We start from the raw sequence: 23,706 nt of genomic DNA, 5'->3' as shown, positions 1-23,706 counted from the left end.
TAATGCTGAATCAATTTATTAAAATCTCTGGGAATCTTTCCTTTTGAATTTGCTACACTTTTACAATATTTTCAAAATGTCAAGTTTTTTTTTAGATCTTTAATTTCTTCAGTAAGTTTCTTCGGCTCTTCAGTTACTTTCTGCGGCTCTTCAGTTACTTTCTGCGTCGTCTCAGTTACTTTCTGCGTCTTCTCAGTTACTTCCTCCGGCTCTTCAGTTTCGTTCTTCTCCTCAGTTTTATGTTTGTGATTGTAAGGTCTGTTGCAGCCATATCCGTGTGGCCAATTACGTCTAAATGTGCCGAAACCGTAAGGCCTCCGGTACTGAGAAAGATACCTGCCATGAGATTGGACTGAACTAATCAGACAGACCAGCACCACCAGCAGAAGACACAGCACCTGCAGTCATAAAAATAAGAACATTAACTATCCAAGAAGTGAATGCAACATCGTAAACAAACAGCATGGTGGCAGCACGTGAAATGCATTAACCATTTCTCTGACAGTGGTGATATTTTTTTTTACATTATTTCCCGTTTTGCTTACATACGAGGCAGCCCGATGACAGTCTAAAAATATGAGTTTAAACTATTGGCAGTTACATGGCCAATCATAAATCCATTGTTGAGGCAAAAGCGAATGTTTCGATAGATAAAGGTGCGCGAGACAAACGAGCAGTGTAGTGGTAAACAAGAAAGAGGGGAGGCGAGCACTTCTACCTGTGCCTGAGATAGCGCGTGAAGCGAGTATGAAGGGAGCAAGGTTCAACGAACATAGCTCGCCTCGCCTGTGAGAAGCGAAGTTCGGTCATTACCATACTCGACAAATATGAACCGAGCGTAGAGCTAGTATATACATGTTATAAACGAAACAGGAAGCACTACATCAGAAAGAAGTTACAAATTCCCTGACAAATTGTGCGCTTGTAATTTAGAAATAGACTACTTCTTTAGATCACTGAACGAAATCATCAGTGATCCACTAGCATGAGATCGTATTACTCAAGATGCAACCCAACAGGCCGTGTGGACCTCCGACGATTTTCGTTCCTTCGTTGGTACTGGATAACTAGTAGGAGGCTTTGTACCTTGGAAGTAGTGGCATTGCACAAATTCTGACAGCATATTTGAATTCAGTATGCTGCCAGTATTCTCTTTTCTCCTTGGGTCTCCCAGAAAGAGATCGAGAAAGAAGACGAAGGGGCCTACTCAGATTTTAGACCATATATATTTTTATTTTTTGCTAAGGGCTTTTCGTCGCACCGACACAGATAGGTTTTACGGCGACGATGGGATGGGAAAGGCCTAGGAGTTGGAAGGAAGCGGCCGTGGCCTTAATTAAGGTACAGCCCGAGCATTTGCCTGGTGTGAAAATGGGAAACCACGGAAAACCATCTTCAGGGCTGCCGATAGTGGGATTCGAACCTACTATCTCCCGGATGCAAGCTCACAGCCACGCGCCTCTACGCGCACGGCCAACTCGCCCGGTAGACCATATATTAATTTGGAATTATGTTGTGCCATCCTTCCGCCGACTTCATTGGAATATCTTTCTCCTTCAAGCCCACAGGAGAGTACCATGACTTCCCCTTCTAATTCTAGATATTTTGGATAGTGATGGAAGCTGGGAGCTGGGTGACTATTACCCAGCTCTAATTAAAGGTAATTTTTCCCTGTCCTGATGAACGAATTTTTCCTAGCTGAACATGTCTGGGAAGAACTGCGGTCATGTGATCAATACTCCAAAGAGTTTCGGTGCACCCATGGATTTTGACTCCCTCCAGGCGTTTCTATATATATATTTTTTTTGCATTACGTCGCACAGACACAGATAGGTCTTATGGCGACGATGGGACAAGGAAGGGCTAGGAGTGGGAAGGAAGCGGCCGTGGCCTTGATTAAGGTACAGCCTGGTGTGAAAATGGGAAACCACGGAAAACCATTTTCAGGGCTGCCGACAGCGGGGTTCGAACCTACTATCTCCCGAATACTGGATACTGGCTGCACTTAAGCGACTGCAGCTATCGAGCTCGGTCCTCCAGGCGTTTCAATAGGATATATTTTTATTTCTATAAGTTCCTACATTTTCTTTTTCTTGGCCGTATTATGTTTCTTGTATTTTCGAGCATGCTCTCCTATGCATGTGATGTAGACAGACGGTGGTGTGCAGTCGATACCAGCGTGCTAACAGTTTCCACACATCCCGTAAGTCGACGTTCAATCATAACGGACTGAGGTGTGCCCAAATTGTTGATAACTGTAACACCTCATCGAAGCCAGAATATACGATGGAAAGGTTAGGCGGTACGAAATAATTGATTCTCTCCGGCTCTGACTGCGAGGCTAATGTTCAGATGAAAGCACCCTTGTCGAACAACTTATCACTGACACGCCTATTGAGATACATTCAGACGTGCATGGAAAACCATGGCCCATATTGGGCTCTATGTGCCACAAGTTCTTTTGTTAATTACAGTGGTCAATGGAATATAAGCAATAATTATGAACATAAGGCCTTTCATAACAGATTGGATGTAGTAGCTTGGTATAAAAGGCAGCATACTGACATGACTAAGCATTATGAAATATTTGGAAATATTTTCTGAACAGAGATTTAGGGAAGTTTATGGTGGAAATGCAAGAGTGTGGGGATTGCAGGAACGACCAAGGAAAATATGTCTGAAGGTGTTGAGTAGGAGGGTGGGAGTAAGAATGTGGAGAACGGAAGCAAAAGTATATTGTGGTGGTTGTGATTATTTATATTATTATTGTTATTATTATTTATTGCGCTACCGGGCGAGTTGGCCGTGCGCGTAGAGGCGCGCGGCTGTGAGCTTGCATCCGGGAGATAGTAGGTTCGAATCCCACTATCGGCAGCCCTGAAAATGGTTTTCCGTGGTTTCCCATTTTCACACCAGGCAAATGCTGGGGCTGTACCTTAATTAAGGCCACGGCCGCTTCCTTCCAACTCCTAGGCCTTTCCTATCCCATCGTCGCCATAAGACCTGTCTGTGTCGGTGCGACGTAAAGCCCCTAGCAAAAAACAAAATTTATTGCGCTTTGACGGCCGCATTGGCCACTGTAGTCGATTTCTGCCCGGTCTTCCATGATGTTTTATGTTTTTTCCTTTCTGTTCTTCCAGTATATCTTCATTCTGTCTGATCTTCTTTTTAGTTCTTCTTCTGAAAATAGCCTGTTGGTTGTTTTTTCTCTTTTATCAATTTTTGGTAGGAATCTGATTGTGCTATTCTTCAGTTTATTTACTTTGTTTGATTTATTCTTTAAATCCTTCAGTCTTATGTCTGATTCTTTTCATGTCTCCTTTTATTTGTTTTATCCAGACAGGTTTATTTTTTTTTGTTTCCAAAGCTTCTCCAGAATTTTGCATATTAACCTGTCTCCAGGTGTTCTTAACAGATGACCAAATAATGATATTCTCTTCTCTCTTATGGAATCCGTCATACGTTCTATTTCCTGATATACTGTTGCATTTGGGATGATACGCAAATCTACTTCTTTTTGGTGCTGCTTATTAATCCATGTTCTTACTATTCCTCTTTCAATTTTTAAAATGTTGTCTATGTTATTCTTTTGCCTTAGTTTAAAAATGTTTCGCTTCCATAACTTATTTCAGGTTGGACTACAACCTTATAATGTTTCAATTTCGTATTTATTGACAAACATTTCTGGTTGTATGTATTTATAGTTCCTTTTTTGCTCTGGATAATTTATTCGTTCTCTCTGTCCAAGAAATATTTAAATTTAATGTTTATGTTATACTTTCTCCGAGGTATTTAAATTGTTTTTCGATTTCTATTTCATTCCCACATATCAGAACACTGCGCATTGAAACGGGATCTAGTGCCATTTCTTGTAGCCTCCGTGCCTTAGACGGCAGCCCGTCGGTTTCTCACCGCTGGGTTCCATGGTTCAAATCCCGGTCACTCCATCACGGATTTGTACTGGACAAAGCGGAGGCGGGACAGGTTTTTCTCCGTGTACTCCGGTTTTCTCTCTCATATTCATTCTAGCATCACTCTCCACTCTCATTTCATTTCATCTGTCATTAATCATTTCCCCAGAGGAGTGTGACAGGCTTCGGCATCCGGCACAACTCCTATCCTCGCCGCAAGATGGGGGCTTCTTTCATTCCATCCCTGACCCGGTCACTGACTGGAAAACAGGTTGTAGGTTTTCATTTTCTATTGCCATTGTATTAGTTTAAAAAAATGAAATTCTTAATCCTATTTTCCCAGCTGCAGTTTGGAGACTAGTGATTTGATTCCGAGCTTCATTAAGGTTATTAGCTAGTAGTGCCAGATCATCTGGAAATCCTAAGCAGTTTAGGGTTATTTCAGCTTTAGTGTATCCAATTTCTTATATTTTTGTTATTATATTTACACCATTCTTTCATCAAGTATTTCAGAGTACAATTAAATAAAAGTGCTGATAATACACCACCTTGGCATAGTCCTGTTCTGATTGTGAATACTTCGGATAATTTTCCTCTAAACTTCACTTTTGATTTAGTATATGTTAACGTTAAGCTTATCATTTTAACTAATTTAGGATGTAATCCATAATTTCGTAATATTGTATATAATATAGTATATAATAATTATATTGATTTTACGCATCAATTACCACTTCTACAGCATTCGGAGATGCTGAGGTGCCTGAATTCTGTCTCACAGGAGTTCATTTATGTCGCCGGCCTGAGCTGAGATCGAACCTGCTTACTTTGGATCAGAAGATCAGCACTCTAACGACTGAACCACATATGTTGTCGATTACTGTTTTACTCCGAAGTACAACTACCCGTAGATAACTCCTTAACATTAATTGGACGAGGAAAAGGAAGGTTTGATTTTCAGAAGAATAATAATGTTATTTGTTTTACGTCCCACTAACTGCTTTTTATGGTCTTCGGAGACGCCGAGGTGCCGGAATTTAGTCCCGCAGGAGTTCTTTTACGTGCCAGTAAATCTACCGACACGGGGCTTTCGTATTTGAGCACCTTCAAATACCACCGGACTGAGCCAGGATCGAACCTGCCAAGTTGGGGTTAGAAGGCCAGCGCCTTAACCGTCTGAGCCACTCAGTCCGGCTTGCAGAAGAATAAAGGTATCGAATGATAAAAGGGGAAGGGCGGAAAAATGAATGGTTTCGCAGGCCCTGCGTACTTAATACTGTCCGTGCCGAGAGAGAACATGATGATGATGATGATGATGATGATGCTTGTTGTTTAAAGGGGCCTAACATCGAAGGTCATCGGCCCCAAAAGAGAACAAGTTTTGACCAAGAGAGGTCTCATGGGACAGACAGATGTGAGGAACCTGACACATGTAAGTAAGAGCATATCAGACTAACTTAGAGGCCACGTGGTCTCAGTTGGAGAGAACCCGGAGGTCACTCCTTAGAATATCTAAATGCGTGTCTATGGCTGCTCGTGGAGGGATACTTCGCCCTCTGTGTTCTAGATCTTCATCTGACTGTGTTGCCCTATTAAAACACATTCTGCTTTACGTCGAACCGACACAGGTAGGTCTTATGGCGACGATTTTATAGGAAAGGGCTAAGAGTGGGAAGGATGCGGCCGTGGCCTTTTTTGATGTACAGTGAAAATGGGAAAACACGGGAAACCATCTTCAGGGCTGCCGACAGTGGGGTTCGAACCGACTCCCTCCCGGATGCAAGCTCACAGCTGCTCGCTCCTAACCACAAGGCCAACTCGCCCGGTAAAACACATGTTGTGTTTTTAAGATGAAATTGTTCAAAATCATTGTATGAACGTTTAGAAACTCTCGTTGTTTCTTGATGAAATGTTCGCGCTTTCTGAGCAGTGCAGTGATTTATTTGAAAAAGAACCTACATGAACTCACTTGATTAAGTCAACAATCTCCAAATAGCAGCTGAACTTCTACCTTTCAAAGCAGTGATATCACATTATTCCAGACCGAGCGAATTAGCTACGTGGTTTGGCCGTGTATCTATAAGCTTGTGTTCAGGAGATGGTGAGTTTGAACCCCAGTGTCAACAGCCCTGAAGATGGTTTTGCGTACTTTTCCTCTTTACACCATGTAAATGTACCTTACAAGGCCACATTCTCTGTCTTCTCAGTGCTAGCCCTTTCGTATCCCATCGTCGCCGTAAGACCTGTCTCAATAGGTGCGACGTAAAACAAAAAGCATAAGAAACTCATTAATGACAGTGGGTTTACATACTATGTGAGCTATATACGAACATAATTTTGGACAAGAGTTGGATATTAGCCCGCTAAGGTATGTTAATATCCACTACGGTTGGATTTTAAACGATTTCGTTATTGAAATACAAAAGAGAATAATATCCTAATTTCTTCATTAAACGGTGGTTCGTTCAGTATGCAGAGTGCTTCACTCCTTATACTTTATTAGTGCCAGCGATAAAGAGTATAACTGCATTTCAGGACATACGTTTGAAGTTTTGAAAGCAAATACAGTATTAGTTGCAGCGGGGTTGAAATTAATAGACCTACATCCACATATTTCAGAAAAATCGTATTTTCATTCTTTAATACAGTAAACTATTGATTATCCGGGTTAATGCAGACTGAACGGATAATGCAAACTACGCGTGTTTTTACTGGAAACTGTGCGTTAACTGAATTTGAAAGACCACTATATTATATGTAGCTTGCCGGAAACTCGCAACTTATTAACAAAATTATATTTAGAAACACACTGTATTTCGTATGACTTACGTCATACTGTTCAAATTTAAATTAGTAACTTGTACTAGGAGCACCCGATATAACGTGACTTATGCTCTGTCGGGAAATAATCGTTCAGTCTTTTCTGTTTTTAATTCACATTTTTCCTTCATTTTCCAGAGAGCCAAAGCATCGGTACAGTCAAATAAATTTTGTGCGGTGTACTTTGGTAACAGGTCACCGCATTTCAGTGCCTTGATGTGCGTGATAACTCTTCTATTTCTTCGAGTCCCGGCTATTATTATTATTATTATTATTATTATTATTATTATTATTATTACTGGTTTTACATCCCACCAACTCTTAACATTTTCATGGTGGCGGTGGAATAGGATTGGGAAGGGATCGTCAATGGCCTTAATTAAAGTACAGCGCCAGAATTTGTCTGGTATGGAATGGAATACCACACCGAAAACCATCTTCATGGTTGACGACAGTGGGGGTTTCGAACCGCTTATTTCTCTGTCCCGGTGGCAATGCATGCTTTTAGTAGTACAGCAATGTATTTTACATATGAGATAATGCGATAACCTCCACCTAACACAAAAATAACGATACATTTCATTAAAACAAAATTTTACATGAGAACAAAGAATGCACACCATCTTCAAATTTGTAGACATGGAATTTCACCGAGTCAGAAAATAAGGTGAAATTATTTAAATTTCGCAGAGAACTTTGCCCCGCTACTTCAATTCTCGCTCGTGAACAGACGAGTTATTTTTCTGATGATGCAGAGCTAAGCTCTCTGCGGAACGTGAAGAGTCTCACCTTGTTTCCTGGCGCAACAGCTTATTTTCAGGTCTACAATTGCGGAATGTGAAAGCATCAGTCTAAATCTTCAAAATTATTAACCTACACCTTGATGTTTGTGGAGGGGGGACCACAGTTAAGATTAGATAAGGTAAGGAACACAAAATTTAGAGAAATAATTGAGGTAGAGAAAAATGTATTGGATTCTACTGAAGAAAGTAAATGGTTTGAATAGATAGGAAGGATGAAAGATGACAGAATTTCCAATATGATGCTAAATTGGAAAGCTGAGAGCAACGGGAAATGGGGAATAACTAGGTAACAGTGGGTGAATGGTGTACGAAGAAGCAAGAGAAGTAAAGTATACAGTCCAATGGGTTTTAGAAACTCTACTGTATAGTTCACTATTACTAGTGGAAAAAGCAAGAAATTATATGATAACGAAAGGAACATGACAAGAAAAATGTATGAAAACAAGGTGAATGGAAATAAACACTGAAGACTAGTAAGTTCAGTGCGGTTTGAACAGAAGGACCACAGAAATGAATAAGAAGATGCACAGTGTTGAGTAAACAGTTTATCAACTTACCACTGAAAGCTTCATGTTGAAATTAAGATGTAGTACGCTGCACCTTCCTGCGAGCTGCAGTTTATATAGCAATACTGCACAATTACCTCCACGAAATCCACACGTGTCTCTTCTAACGCACGCAAGCTTCGTGACTTTGACACTTGTGAGGTTTCCACGTGAGATCTGGTACTCAGAGGCAGGAGCAAGGAAATTTCCCTGGAATGTATTTTACTGCGTGTCTAAAGTCTGGATGACTGACTCCTTTCTGTCATGTGTTTCCGTATGATTATCACAAAATCTCCGTATAAGGAAAACGAGATTTAATGTTGAAAACCTGTCTTAGCAGACAAAGTAGGGGTCCGCATACTACGAAAAGCGTAAAAATTAATGAATTTCTTCAATTTTGCCGGAAGTTGATGTGCTGAGTCTTGGATTCTGATTCTTCTTCTTCGTCTTTTATGACCACATAGGATCACTTTAGTCAGTCCGTCGTTCAGGTCTCTTTGAAGGGATTGTTCGGGCTTTGAGATATTCCCAGTACTTCTTCAGACACTCCGATCTTCGTGCCCTTTCCTCAGTTGAAAATATGCATGTTGTTGGTTTGTTTTGTGTAAGGGTAAAGCGGAGGTTTGTATTCTTGAGTTTTGTATTCAGTTTTATCTTATTTGTGGTGTCTTCTGTTGTAAGGCCTATTTCCTTCAGATCCTCTCTTACTTCTCTGATCCATTTACATCCTGTTGTGGTGTTTTTTGAGACGAGATTGTGTTGTACTAGTTGTTTCTGAAGTCTCGAATCCTGCATCCTCATGATATGTCCAAAGAATCCCAGTCTCCTCTTACGCATAGTATCTGTAATGGGTTCTAGCTCTTTGTACACGACTTTGTTAGGTATTAACCGCCACTGTCCATCTTTCTGGTATTTTTTGTTGACGCAGGTTCTTCCAATCCTCCTTTCAATTTTCTGAAGTCTGTCAGTAGCTTCCGGTTTTATAAATGTAGACATTTATTTTTGTAGATATCCCATGTTAATTTTTGTGATTTAGCTAATCTATTTGTTCTACTTTGGATTGAGATTTTTCATTTGGGTTATGTGTTACTATTTCTCCAAGATATTTAAATTGAGTTACTATTTTGATTTTATTACCATTTATGGTAACTTCTTTTAGATGTGTTGGTTTTTGGGGCACAATTTCTGTTTTTTGAAATGATATTTTCAGGCCAATTTTATTTGCAATGTTTTGAAGTTCTGATATCTGGGTTTTTGCTTCTTTTATGTCCACTGCTAGTAATGCTAAATCGTCAGCGAAACCCAGGCAATTTGTTTTGATTTTTCAGCCCATCTTCATATTGTGGGGGACATTTCCTAAACCATTCCCTCATTACCATTTCTAGAGCACAATTAAATAATAGTGGTGAGAGCCCATCTCCCTGCCGTAGTCCAGTTTTAATTTCAAATGTCTCTGATGTTTCACCCCTAAACTTCACTTTTGATTTGGTATTAGTGAGAGTCAATTTTATCATAATACACACTATTAAACAAAGAATGACCGAGCTCGATAGCTGCAGTCGCTTAAGTGCGGCCAGTATCCAGTATTCGGGAGATAGTAGGTTCGAACCCCACTGTCGGCAGGCCTGAAAATGGTTTTCCGTGGTTTCCCATTTTCACACCAGGCAAATGCTGGGGCTGTACCTTAATTACGGCCACGGCCGCTTCCTTCCCACTCCTAGCCCTTTCCTGTCCCATCGTCGCCATAAGACCTATCTGTGTCGGTGCGACGTAAAGCAAGGAGAAAAACAAAGAATGACATGTTTCGTTCTACAAGAACATCCTCAGATTCTCTCAGATCATCAATTGGATTCGTCTACCAAACTAAAAGAACAACAAATTTCGAAGATAATTTTCGACCTAAATGGAGTTCCGGAAAACAGTGTAAAATTGCTTGTTTCTTTACCCATTTTATTTTGTATTAAAATCCTAGCCAAATTAGTCTTATTTACATAATTCTTTCTCTAATATTTTCCTTGGTTCAATACCCTCAAGTCTTTTTTGATTTTTTGAAATATGTCCACACCGAATGTTATTATGAGGGCTTAAGTAGAACTCTGCATTTTCTCGCATTAGCGCTCGTAGTGGTAGAAAAAGGCAAACTTCTAATCTAATTGACCGGATAACGATTAAGGATTGTAATTTTTAGGAATAAATCAAGTATATATTCTCAAACTTCATAATATTTTATTCACCTAAAATTCGTAGCTCATATCCCTAGAATGTTTTCAATATTGTGTTGTTTGTCTGAATGGCTGGAACTGAGGATTTTTCTAAATTTCTTTACTCTCTTCTTTGTTTGTTAAATCACTAGCTCGGAGATTGACTGGAATCCAAATCAACATCATCATCATCATCATCATCATCATCATCCTCATCATCATAATTAATATGATATTTGTATAGCTGTTCGAGAATTAGGTGTCCTGGAGCAACTTCTTCTGTTATTCGTTACCTGTGATTGGTACTACTATAGGAGAAACATCATGGTTCTGCTTTACCAATGATCAGTACTCTTATAAGGGGCCAGTGACCTGGATTTTGGACCCCTTTGGAAAACATGGCATTTTGAATCGTATCCACTGACTGTTTCTTTATTCATGGACATTTTTTCTCATCATTCGTTTTAGATTGTTGTCAGTGGATATATTTTGAAGTTTTAATTATCGTTTCATTTCGTTGCACCTTGTGTCATTAGAGGCCAATGACCTAGCTATATATATATAGGACAAGGTGATAAAGTCCGCCTCAAATATATCGTGATAACTTGAAGATATTTGTCGTTGTTTTTACATCTTGTGATGTGATATATGTCACAGAACTGATCACACAACGAGCACTCACAGTTCTCATTTGAGTCGTGATAACACATATTTTTACATATTTTCTATGTAATGCATTTTCGTGCGCTTTTCTAATAATAATAATAATAATAATAATAATAATAATAATAATAATAATAATAATAATAATAATAATTTGAAGATATCCCAAACACCCAGCGAGTTGGGTGTGCGGTTTCGGGGTGCGCAGCTGTGAGCTTGCATTCGGGAGATAGTGGGTTCGAACCCTCCTGTCGGCAGCCCTGAAGATAGTTTTCAGTGGTTTCCTATTTTCATACCAGGCAAATGCTGGGGCTGTACGTTAATTAAGGCCACCGCCGCTTCCTTCCCCCTCCTAGCCCCTTCGTATGCCATCGTCGCCATAAGACCTATCTACGTTGGTGCGACGTAAAGCCAATTGTAATTTTTTTTTTTTAAACCTTTGTCAAACGTGACGCGTATGTTGGATGTTACTCTGCAGCGGGATGTCAGTGAAGGTATCCAGCTACAAAACAGTGTTTTGTCCACATGTGCGACACCACGAGTGTGTGAAAGAAGAACACGGAAGATTTTATATTATTATATATTAGATGCGGCCTACTCGTGTAAAGTGGTGAAAGTAGTAATGACTACCAAGTTGTCCTGCAAACAGTGGAGTGAGAAAAATATGTTAAGTTACAAGTATCCTGACAGATATGTTTAAAGTGAATAGTCAGGTATTTTGTGAGACTAAAAAGGTGAAGGTGAAGGTGACATTCTTGGGAAAGCGTATCGGAACCAAAATAAGATATCAAAATGAGAGTTTCTAAGTGGATAGGATGAGGAAAGTAATAGAAGATAAATGGTGGTTCTGTTAAGAAATATATCTCTAAAGGTAAGACAGAAAGTTGTGTAAGGTGTTCCAAAGAGTAAAACATATAAAAACAAAACTTAGGACAGAATTTTTCAAGAAGAGAATACTAGCAGGACATCATCAGAATATGGAGCGAAAAGTTAACTGAAGAGAAATGAGATAGATGATATTCGTTGTTAAATTAATTATATGAGAATTAAGCTATAAGAAGTAAAGAAGGAAAAAAAAGAGGAAAATCATTGCACTTTGCCCAGTAAATGTATGGAACTGGCACACATGATAGACTGTAAAGAAATAAAAAAGTATAAGTAGAATAGAAAATTAACTTGAATTTTATACTTCTGTTAAGTTATAGAGAATGAATAAAACCAGAGAGAAGAGCGAAACTATGCAACATTATGAACATAATTAGGAAAAGGAAATAGATGGAAGGTAAAGACAAAGAAGATACATGCTGCTAGTAGCATGGTTGTGCATGAGGAGGTATCGTAGATTGGGACATTATAGCCGAGTGGTGTTGCCTCTCATAATGGGTTAAAAAGGCGACCATTGTTCGAATACCGCCCCTGCATGCGGGAGTTTTGAAATTAAAACTCGGAAATCATTCAGATTGAAATGAAAAGTCGGAAGTCGTTAGGATTACGTACAGCTGGAGGCTATGATCGTGATACCAAGAGTCACTTACAGTCAATTAACTCGTACCTTGAACTCTGTGATTAACAAGTTAAGAATTACTTCATTAAGTTTGATTAGCCTAACTATTAAAAGATTTAGGTAGAATTTGGGATATATAAACCTCACCATGAAGCTACAGCTCTGATCGATCTTAACCTACCAAGCGACCGCTACTCGGCTCGAAAGCCTGCAGATTACGAGGTGACGCGTGGTCAGCTCGACGAATCCTCTCTGCATTTATTCTTGGCAATCTGGACCGGGGACGTTATCTCCTCAATTGTTCACACATACGCTGGGTGGACCTCGAGTAAGCCCTCAGATCCCTGACATGGCCCGAGATCGTACGCGAGGTCTCTGCATAAGAGGACCCTGGGCAGCGAGGTCAGCACTTGTGATATATGTATTTCAATTTTGTGTAACATTTTGTTGTTTTAGTGTCTTTAGTGTTGTGGTGGGTTATCAGGGCCCTCAAAATTAATATTACCACATAGAGAGGTGGCGTGTTTTACTGACCTCTAAACTACTATTTACAGGTTATCAACCCGGCTGGTGGTCACGATCGTTAAGGCGCCAAATCTATCTGGTCTGTTCAATGGTTAGCCAGTTCGAGCCCCGCTGGTGAAAAAACATTTCACCATCAGACTGTTAACTGGCAGGGCAGGAGAGATGGCAGTATACAATTTTGTATTCACTATATTGTGTGCCAGAAGCCTCGATTCAATTCTAAACCTCCCCGCAGTTCTCATCAAGTGTGAGGGCATATGGTGGTGTTGATGGTAATTCGTCCTTCGGATCGATACCTTAACAGACCCCTTGATATTATTTGACAGGAGTAAGCTATGCGGCGACACCGGGTTTCACCCTCTCCCTACCTCAATATCATCATCCCACATCCAGAAGGTCACGTCACCCATAGATGTCGAATATAAGGGGCAGTCAAACGAAAACCGAACAGCCGCCATAACACACATTCCGGCCCGAAAGGTGGCAGCACTGTTGTTACGTATCGATACTGTCATCGTTGTTGTAGGAGAACTACTACGCGCACGCAGTTGTTGGGTTATGTCTTTGTTGGTGCGCTTACTGGTCTAGTTTGTTCGTCCAGTTGTGGAAATGGAGGCAAGCAAAGAAGAGCAGAGAAGTGTGTTTCGTTTTCTGGTGACTGAGGGTGCTGGTGTGTATGGCGAACACTGCGTGTCCATGACGAGTGGCATAGGAGATTCCGAGAAGGCGATGCGCGCGCAGGACCGTCTCATTGGCGCAGACCGTGAGTTTATAGCCTATTAGCCTCGTTTTGAGCTTTTTGCGCTATTTCTTCTTGACTGCTTGTTTGGTGGCCCGTGTTGTTCTTCATTCTGGATTGGTCAGAATGTGACATGTTCCCCTTACAAGGCGGATTGTCACCCATCCAGTTGGTGACCACGCCCGATGTTGCTTAACTGTCATAATGCTTTTCTAAGCTTTACAGTGCTCAGAACGAGGTAGGTTGGAATAAAGAGGGGATTGGAGTTGGCAGTGCCCTTTTTTTTTCTTCAGGTCTCCGCTTTCCTCAGTTGATATATTGATAATACCGTGCCAGTGGGACCATTCCATATTTACAGGCCCATTGAGCCATTACTCGTGATGTGATAGGGCGGATTGATGGCCTTATCCGGGAAAACCGACGAATCACAGAGGAAGAAAGACGTTCGTGTACGCCTGTTTCATTCGGACGAAGAATTGCAAGAGTGGGTGCGGTTGTAGATCCGTCAGAGATCTACCTCTTTCTACAAAACTGGAACAGATCGTCTCATTTCCCAGTGAGATAATGTATTCACGCTATTGGTAATTACTTTTGAATAAAACCATGATTTCACTGCCCCTTATAGACAGGTGATTCGAACATGTCCTCGGACACCACCGGGATTAAAATCATTCGACCGAGCTCGATAGCTGCAGTCGCTTAAGTGCGGCCAGTATCCAGTAATTGGGAGATCATGGGTTTGAGCCCCACTGTCGGCAGCCCTGAAGATGGCTTTCCGTGGTTTCCAATTTTCACACCAGGCAAATGCCGGGGCTATACCTTAATTAAGGTCACGGCCGCTTCCTTCCACTTCCTAGGCCTTTCCCATCCCATCGTCGCCATAAGACCTATCTGTGTCGGTGCGACGTAAAGCCCCTAGCAAAAAAAAAAATATATAACATTCGATAAATATTAAACCATTCTGGTCAGGATTATAAAGGAATTTATTCAGACTCACGTGAACGACTGAGGACCTGCCCAATATGAAAGGCAGTGGTTCTGGTCACCAAAGCGAAGCAATGAGATTGAGGTTGTCGTGATGCTGACCACATGACACTCGAATATCTGCATGCTGGGGAGTGTCGCCTTGGTAGTCTGCGGCAAGGGTTTTGTTTGTTACCTTGTGTTATTAATACCTAATTGGGAGAGAGGAGTATTCTATTCATTCATGCTTTCACGTGACTGTTGAAATCGGGATCATCACCACAGGAACTCTAGTTTTACGTGGGTACCGAATCGCAGGTGCAATGACTATTCCTTTCAAAAACCGTACGTGCACTGGCTGGGATTCGAACCGTACCACTGGACTATACCACCCGCTTCAAGAAATGTCTGACTCAGCTAGGGACTCTGAATTCACCACTCTATGCTACAAAGCAGTGGCCCTACAAGGTTCTGCACTCTAGTAAGAGGAGGTGGGAGTTGTGGGCAGTTATCCTCTCTTAACACTAAAACCCCTGTGGGTGGAGGTGGTACAGTAACATCCACGGTATCCCTGCCGGTCGTAAGAGGCGACTAAAAGGGGCTTCAAGTGCGCTCAACTTAGGAGCATGGGTTGGCGATCACGGGTTCCTTAGCCGAGTATTGACATTGTTTCCACTTACTTGTGCCATGGTCCTCACTTTCATGTATCCTATCCGACCTCTCTTGGTAAACTCGTGTTCTTTTCCGACCCCGACAGTATTAGAACATTCGAAGCCTAGAGAGTCATTCATTTTCACGCCCTCCGTGGCCCTTGTCTATCTTTGACCATTTTCGAAGTGCCGGATCACTTCCTTTCTTTCTCTCTGATTAGTGTTGTATAGAGGATGGTTGCCTAGTTGTACTTCCTCTTAAAACAAAAATCATCATCACCACCACCCCTCTTAACACTAAGCAGAAGGAAAAGGGGAAGCATTTCCAACACTTCGAAGATTAAAGGTATCGGCACGAGTAAGGATGAGCCGTGAAGGGTGTGAAAATGAAAGATTCACTTAGTCCCGCAAACGTAATACCTTTGAGGTCGGAAGAGAACAAGATTTGACCAAGAGAGGTCGGTTAGGGAAGACGAAGTGAGGAGATTGGCACAAGTATTACTGGAAACAGTGGCCAACTCAGCTAGAGGTCACGTGGACACCAACCCATGCTGCTAAGTTGGGAGCCGCTGAGGCCCCTTTGAGTAGTATCTAAAACGACAGGCAGTGAGTACCGTCCCCACCCACAGGGAGACATTCTGGGAAGAGCCAAGAATGCAGTAAGTGTTTGCAAGGTACACCTTCATCACCTAGCGTGCTACCTCCTTTATCTTTTGCGTGTTGACATGAGCAGCATTTATTATAACACGTTATCAGTGACCTTAAAAAGTTTCCACCTTACGTACGCAGTGGATGACGATGGTAATGATTAGCAATTCTGCCTTTCTATTATCTTCCAGCCCCCATTCTTCTAACCAGAATCTAATGCTTGATCAAACCGTTCTATAGCTTTCCTTATTATTCCTCTTCTTCCTGTCTGATTTAGTATTGGGTAGGCTCGGTTTGTAGATTTTGCCCACTTTTACGGCCGTATGCCCTTCCTGACGCCAATTCTATTTGGATGGATGTATTAACAGTTGCGTGTTTCTGTGATGCTTGGTAGTGAGGTGAGTTGTGTGTATATGAAGAGAAATATATTAAGACGAACACAAATACCCAGCCCCCCAAGCCAGAGGAATTAGTCATATGTAGTTAAAATCCTCGATCGGGCCAAGAATCGAATCCGGAGCCATCTGAACCAAAGGACGGTACGCTGACTATTAAGTCAAGGAGTTGGACCCGTTCTATAGAAACCTGAATATACATATGAATTCACTTTAGCCCAATCTGTTGACTGACTAAGGTGTCAGGTGGTCGTCTAAAGGGACATTTACAGACAAACCTTTCCATAATGGAACCCATATAGAGCGGAAACTTGACCATAATATTAATACATCTCATGGTCTTGTGAAATTATTCATATCTATCTATCTATATCTATCTATCTATATCTATCTATCTATCTACCTATTTGTTACCAGGCGAGTTGGTCGAGCGATTAGGGGCGCGCAGTTGTGAGCTTGCATCCGGGAGATAGTGCGTTCGAACCCCACTGTCGGCAGCCCTGAAGATGGTTTATCCGTGGTTTCCCATTTTGACACCAACTAAATGCTGGGGATGTGCCTTTATTAAGGCCACGGCCGCTTCCTTCCCACTCCTAGCCCTTTCCTATCCCATCTTCGCCATACGATCTATCTGTGTCTGTGCGACGTAAAGCAAACTGTAATAAAAAAAACAAACTTTGTCATGGCTGTCTTCTTTTATCTTCTTTTGTTATTTGCGCTGTTGAAGAGTTCCGATGTGAACGTACCAATCCATTTTCTCAAACTGTGGAGCCAAAATGTTCGTATTCTGCTTTCTATTTTTACTTGAAACATTTCATGTAGGAAATGATTCCTCATAATGTTGCCTATATATTCCAGTTTCTTCGCTTTAATTGTTGTTTATGAGCTCAGATCGACTGTTCATTCATATTTCATATGAACTACCCACGTGATTTTCAACATTCTCGGTAATATCTATATATCTATCTATCTATCTATCTATCTATCTATCTAATGTGAAATGCCACTGATCACGTTTTCTCATGTATCGCTAAACAAATGAGACAGACATTTGATTTGGAGGTTCCTGTTAGATCAGACATGTCAAGGTCACAAGCTGACTGACAACTCTGCGTGCACGAGAAACAGCTGTTACTAGCGCTAGTCCAGGGGAGGGTGTACATTTCACGTCCATATCTACGGTACTCCACACAATACATGTATAGCATGTAGCCTATTCTTTCATATACTGACATCTATATAATAAAAAATATTATGAAAACTAAAGTCAGTCAGTTCGGCCATTCTATCCGGTCGATTTCCTTCATTTTTGTTTTAACTTAAAGGTATCCATGCACAAATTTGTCATCAGGTAGCCTACTATAAATCACTTAACTTACACCTTCCTCAAATTATTTCATTTTTTCAATTTTTTGTATCTTTGAAGCAATTACATATTTGGTTCTAATTGAGGTACGGAGTTCGTTTTGGCCTAAGAACACTCAGTGGAGCAGGTTCTTTCATTTCAGCTCTTAACTATTCAAATTGGTTCATTCTGAGCAGAATTATGAGTGCACATTAAATTTGACGTCTCATTTCTTCAACATTTTTTCTCATTGAACCAATCATATCTTTCGTTCTAATTGAGGTACGCAGTTCGTTTTGGTGTAAAAACGCTCAGTGGATCAAGCGCTTTCTTCTGAGGCAATAACTACTTACATTGGTAGATTATGAGAATAGTTATGAGTACATTTGTCTCCATGACGAAGATCTTTGAAGGACTTTTTAATAGTTCGGCGCGTAGTGTTGTTCCAAGGAACGTTTAATTCAGTTTCTTTGTGTGATGTATTTTCAAGTGTTTTCTTGACACAATATTACATTCTATTACCGCAGCAGATCATGTGCTTTATTTCATTAAGTCGGAACTTTGCAAATACATCCGTGAGGATAGTAACGAACAACACCGTACTTTGTACATTGCGGGCTTAGCCAGCGGGAAACTGCTAGTACATTATTAAATGTGTTCAACATGGCGTTTTAAAAGAAATGCCCGAAATACCCCGCTTTGCAATCACCGTGCACCAGGAAAAGAAATAATTACGTTTAATCATCGCCCTGTACTGTTACTGCGCTAATACGTCTTGCCAATACAGCGAGATGAGCGATATGGGCGTAGTTCCCATTTTTACCGCCGAGCGCTCCACCGCTGGCATTGAAACACGATTGTTCATTACCAGGGTTGCCAACCCATAAATCTTTTCTCCGCTAAATTTTAGCTGAAAATCCGCTAAATTCCGCTAAATTTCGAACTGAAGCAAAATAGCATATACCAGCCGTTTTAATACCGTAAAAGAGATTAACTCAACACTCATCAGTTGCAGAACAGGAGGAGTTCATCTTCTCCTCCGCGCACTATATGCTCTGAAGCAGATGTGCTGAGTTGAGGTCATGCGGTTTCATATGAAGCCACATGGTACTATTCTTTTTCAAAGAATATGCTGGCAGCTCACAGCAGCAAAGACCATACGAACATTTTTAGATCTATTTCGAAAGTATTTTCACTTTCATTACTGATTTTAATTATTTTTGATAAGTGCGGAAAGAATTAATGTCAAAATTTCGCATTTATATTGCACTGCCAAATAGACGCACCGTCCGTATTTGATATCACTGGGAAGCTCAACCAACTAGTCTTTTGAAGTCTAATTATTTAACTACTCGTTACGAAATATTTGACAAGTTTTTAACCTTTTCTTTCAACGAACCAAAATGAACCTGATGTCAAAAGAAACACGTTACCAAACACGACACTACCCGGCTCATCAAGAGTACAGTAACGATTGTAACAAATACTGTACTGACTGAGGCAGTGGACCAGAGCTGGTCTAGAAAACTAGTAGTATGCAGCACAAGCTAAATACAACAGGAGTAAGTAGACTATTATGCCGTACTAAGTTCTATTTTTTTCGTCTCCTGATGATGAAAGGTGATATTGTTACCGCTGAAAATCGCTAAAAAGAAGTTTGAAAATCCGTCAAAAAATCCGCTATCCGCTAAATGGAAAATTTATCCGCTGTTCCATTTAAAAATCCGCCAAATTTGGCGGACAATCCGCTGAGTTGGCAACACTGTTCATTACAGCCCACGTAAAGTATTTCTTTTATATTTATGTTTAAATATATTGCTAATCACTAGATAAACATACAGTATTTAAATCGTACATTGCACCTTAATAAAGAAGTTCAGTGAAGAGCGTGTGCCTACGAAGCGGAAAAATCCCTACAAAATGATGTTAACCGTAGTAAAAGACTATAGGAAAAAATAATTTCACCTACCTCTCTATTTTTGGAGCTTCTTACACAATACCTTTCTATTTAAGAGTCTCGTGTTCAAATATTTCGGTTTTTCAAAGATTTCTGTTGTTGATGTGGCTTAAAAATACAAGAATAGCACACCCGCAAATAACTTCACGCAATAACTGTGAATGAACAATTTCAGGACGACTTAAGTGAACAAAATCCTAGAACATATTCACTCATACAGCAGACGCGTCAGGTTTTTTTATGCATGCATGGTTGTGATTTCACTACAAAATAATAAGTAACTGTCCAAATCCACTGTAGAAATTCAGATGGGTACTGCAGCCTGCTGTTGTCATCTCCCTTATTAATCAAGTCCATTACCACTGATCAGCACCTTCGTCTTGTCACAAAAATCAAGCAGATATCACACTTGGTTTTTCGAGCAACAAAACGTCCTGTATTAGATAGATAACTTCATAGAAGCGTGGCACAGAGCAGAAAAAAGAGAGAACTGGTATCTTAAATCGTGGCTCAGGCCAAAACGAAGAAATATTTACTGTACAATATATTTAATCATTAGCTACTAAGGCCATTCCTTCTGCAGCCAGTCCCTGCTATGAATGGTGTGAAAATGTTGCTCATAGGGTCGGTTGGTGCATCCATTGCAGTAGGCTTGACAGACTGATATGTAATAGCAACTTCTGTCTCGGTGAGGAAAGCAACGGGAAACTATCTCACTCCTCATTTCCCTAGTACGCCTCTTCAGGGATGCGTAGGCCATCTATGACAGCTGACGGCAGAGCTGTTGAGGATCCAACCAGCCTTAGGGCTGAAGACTGAACATACATACCGCAGGCATCGAAGTCTCTTACCAGGGGACTTGTGCAGATCCTCACGGATACAAGTGACATCATCTGCTAAATGTGCCGTGTCGCGCTGATATTGGAGCTGTTTGTAAGATAGTCTTCTGCATTTCCGATCACAGAAGTGTCTCACTCCATCTCCACGTTTCTGCTTGCGGGATTAGCCACAATTCGCATCTTCAAAAAGCTGTTGAGACCGAAGAAGAAAGCTCTAGTCTAGCATCCAGCATGTCATCGGTGTCTGACATTTGCCGCAGAGCACTAAAAACCACTTCTATAGTCACCATTGAATACCAGGGTCAGAACATATTGAAACCCTGTCTGAAGAAATTACTTGACACCCAACACTGTTGATGCTGCACTGAACAGAATGGCCTTATACACCTCCCTGATTATAAATTCCTTTCCAGCTTTCTCACTGAGGTCTTAAGTTCATTCAGATACTGAACAAAATCATTTTCCATCCACTGAAATATCTCGTCAGCCAAGATGACGAAGTACATCTGTCCGGCTGCAATTTTGCTACATAGCCTACTGTATGTGCTACTGGCATAAAATATTTCTTTACTGATAACAAGTACTTGATAGTCTGCATTATGAAAATCGTGCGCATTTTTATGAGATGAACGATCTCTTAAATATTCTAGGGCTGTTAATACTTCGGCTGCCAAAGTATCTTAATTTGCCGGGCTGAGTGGCTCAGTCGGTTGAGGCGCTGGCCTTCTGACCCCAACTTGGCAGGTTCGATCCTGGCTCAGTCCGGTGGTATTTGAAGGTGCTCAAATACGTCAGCCTCGTGTCGGTAGATTTACTTGGCACGTTAAAGAACTCCTGAGGGACTAAATTTGGCACCTCGGCGTCTCCGAAGACCGTAACTGACGTAAAGGCAATAACATTATTATTATTATTATTATTATTATTATTATTATTATTATTATTATTATTATCTTAATTTTCTCATAGACGGCTCGATGTGTTTACTTATATGGAAAGGAACCCGTTTCACAATTATTTTAAATTACATCTGCTACAGTTTCTTGATAGAATTACCAATTATGTATTGGTAACCATCAAACATAGATGTTTCGAGTAAAGAATTCCTTATGTTTTTCAGAATGTGCCATTGGCAGTAAGCAAGAAAAAGAAGCCTTTGACTATCAGCGGGATGACAGATCTTTGGTTTTATGTCTTTTGAGGAAGACAGTCTTTTCATCACACTAGCATTAGTCTTATGATTGTCACTCACAATACGCAACACGAAAAAACCGCAATCTTCGATTTCCTTTATTGTTGTGAGCGTTAAGTATGTAGCTCTGTACCTCAGAGCCTCCTAGAGAAGAAAAATGCTGCTGTATTTTGCAGTCAGACCAGAAATTTCAAAAACGACAAGGCTATTGAACAGGGTAGTTGGATTTCTACTTTCGTTTGCATGACAGTCATCTTGAGTAGTTCTTATTCGCTCAACATGGAATGAAGTGTCTTTCTGTTCAAAGAAAGTGCCCAGTTTCTTGTCGTATAGCATCTGCTCTTCGATGGAGTACAAATAAACACAATCTCTCTGGTTCATTTAGGCGCTGACTTTCAGCTAAGTGGCTCCCCTTTACTATTGTAAGGGCGTTATTCGAGTCTTACAGTTTATAATTCCTACGTAGCGTCAACGTGTGGATTTAACTCGATGTGGCAAACATAGTGTCGATGATCTAGAATTGAAATTCGGCGAGAAATCCTTTCTTGAAATAACATTTAGCCATTCTTGACGTTGTTGTTCGTTGAAAGGAAATTCATGAAACTAAATCTCATTCTCCGATCTGTTTTTGCTCTTAATTAAAGGCACACAACAGTAAACCATATTATGTACACTGACTGACAGTGACAATGCAACACCAAGGAGGAGTGGTTCGAAAGGGATGAAAGTTGGGGAAAAAACAGAGACGGCACGGATGAATATTTGATGTTTATTTCAAACCGATATGCAGGTTACACAATGCGCACGGCATCGACTCAGTAGGATGTAGGACCACCGCGAGCGGCGATGCACGCAGAAACACGTCGAGGTACAGAGTCACTAAGAGTGCGGATGGTGTCCTGAGGGATGGTTCTCCATTCTCTGTCAACCATTTGCCACAGTTGGTCGTCCGTACGAGGCTGGGGCAGAGTTTGCAAACGGCGTCCAATGAGATCCCACACGTGTTCGATTGGTGAGAGATCCGGAGAGTATGCTGGCCACGGAAGCATCTGTACACCTCGTAGAGCCTGTTGGGAGATGCGAGCAGTGTGTGGGCGGGCATTATCCTGCTGAAACAGAGCATTGGGCAGCCCCTGAAGGTACGGGAGTGCCACTGGCCGCAGCACATGCTGCACGTAGCGGTGGGCATTTAACGTGCCTTGAATACGCACTAGAGGTGACGTGGAATCATACGAATGCCGCGTTGTCTAGCGGAAGGGCGCTCCACAGTTACTGCCGGATTTGACCTTTCTCCACGCCGACGCCACACTCGTCTGCGGTGACTATCACTGACAGAACAGAAGCGTGACTCATCGGAGAACACGACGTTCCGCCATTCCCTCATCCAAGTCGCTCTAGCACGGCACCATGCCAGGCGTGCACGTCTATGCTGTGGAGTCAATGGTAGTCTTCTGAGCGGACGCCGGGAGTGCAGGCCTCCTTCAGCCAATCGACGGGAAATTGTTCTGGTCGATATTGGAACAGCCAGGGTGTCTTGCACATGCTGAAGAATGGCGGTTGACGTGGCGTGCGGGGCTGCCACCGCTTGGCGGCGGATGCGCCGATCCTCGCGTGCTGACGTCACTCGGGCTGCGCCTGGACCCCTCGCACGTGCCACATGTCCCTGCGCCAACCATCTTCGCCACAGGCGCTGCACCGTGGACACATCCCTATGGGTATCGGCTGCGATTTGACGAAGCGACCAACCTGCCCTTCTCAGCCCGATCACCATACCCCTCGTAAAGTCGTCTGTCTGCTGGAAATGCCTCCGTTGACGGCGGCCTGGCATTCTTAGCTATACACGTGTCCTGTGGCACACGACAACACGTTCTACAATGACTGTCGGCTGAGAAATCACGGTACGAAGTGGGCCATTCGCCAACGCCGTGTCCCATTTATCGTTCGCTACGTGCGCAGCACAGCGGCGCATTTCACATCATGAGCATACCTCAGTGACGTCAGTCTACCCT

At 41.6% G+C, this 23,706-nt stretch overlaps 1 protein-coding gene and 1 long non-coding RNA gene across 3 annotated transcripts in view; one reads left to right on the top strand and one right to left on the bottom strand.

Moving 5' to 3' along the window:
- LOC136886271 (uncharacterized) lies at window positions 1–8,602 on the bottom strand. Its single transcript, XR_010861750.2, has 2 exons — window positions 8,092–8,602; window positions 1–398 (listed from the first exon to the last, which is right to left on the bottom strand). It is a non-coding gene; the product is annotated as an uncharacterized lncRNA (long non-coding RNA).
- A 4,999-nt stretch (window positions 8,603–13,601) lies between these two features.
- LOC136886284 (4-galactosyl-N-acetylglucosaminide 3-alpha-L-fucosyltransferase FUT6) overlaps window positions 13,602–23,706 on the top strand; it is an 88,697-nt gene continuing 78,592 nt past the window's right edge. The window contains exon 1 of one of the 2 annotated variants that reach the window (XM_068231037.1): window positions 13,602–13,735. In XM_068231037.1, coding sequence (XP_068087138.1) covers window positions 13,669–13,735 — 67 coding nt within the window. In that variant the 5' untranslated portion in view covers window positions 13,602–13,668. The remainder of the gene's footprint in view (window positions 13,736–23,706) is intronic. The other variant, XM_068231036.1, reaches the window with a different exon arrangement.

Source organism: Anabrus simplex, chromosome 1 (assembly GCF_040414725.1).
Source record: "Anabrus simplex isolate iqAnaSimp1 chromosome 1, ASM4041472v1, whole genome shotgun sequence".
Taxonomy (NCBI): Eukaryota; Metazoa; Arthropoda; class Insecta; order Orthoptera; family Tettigoniidae; genus Anabrus; species Anabrus simplex.
The sequence above is the reverse complement of the archived record's forward strand: the minus strand, read 5'-3'. Positions and strand labels throughout refer to the sequence as shown.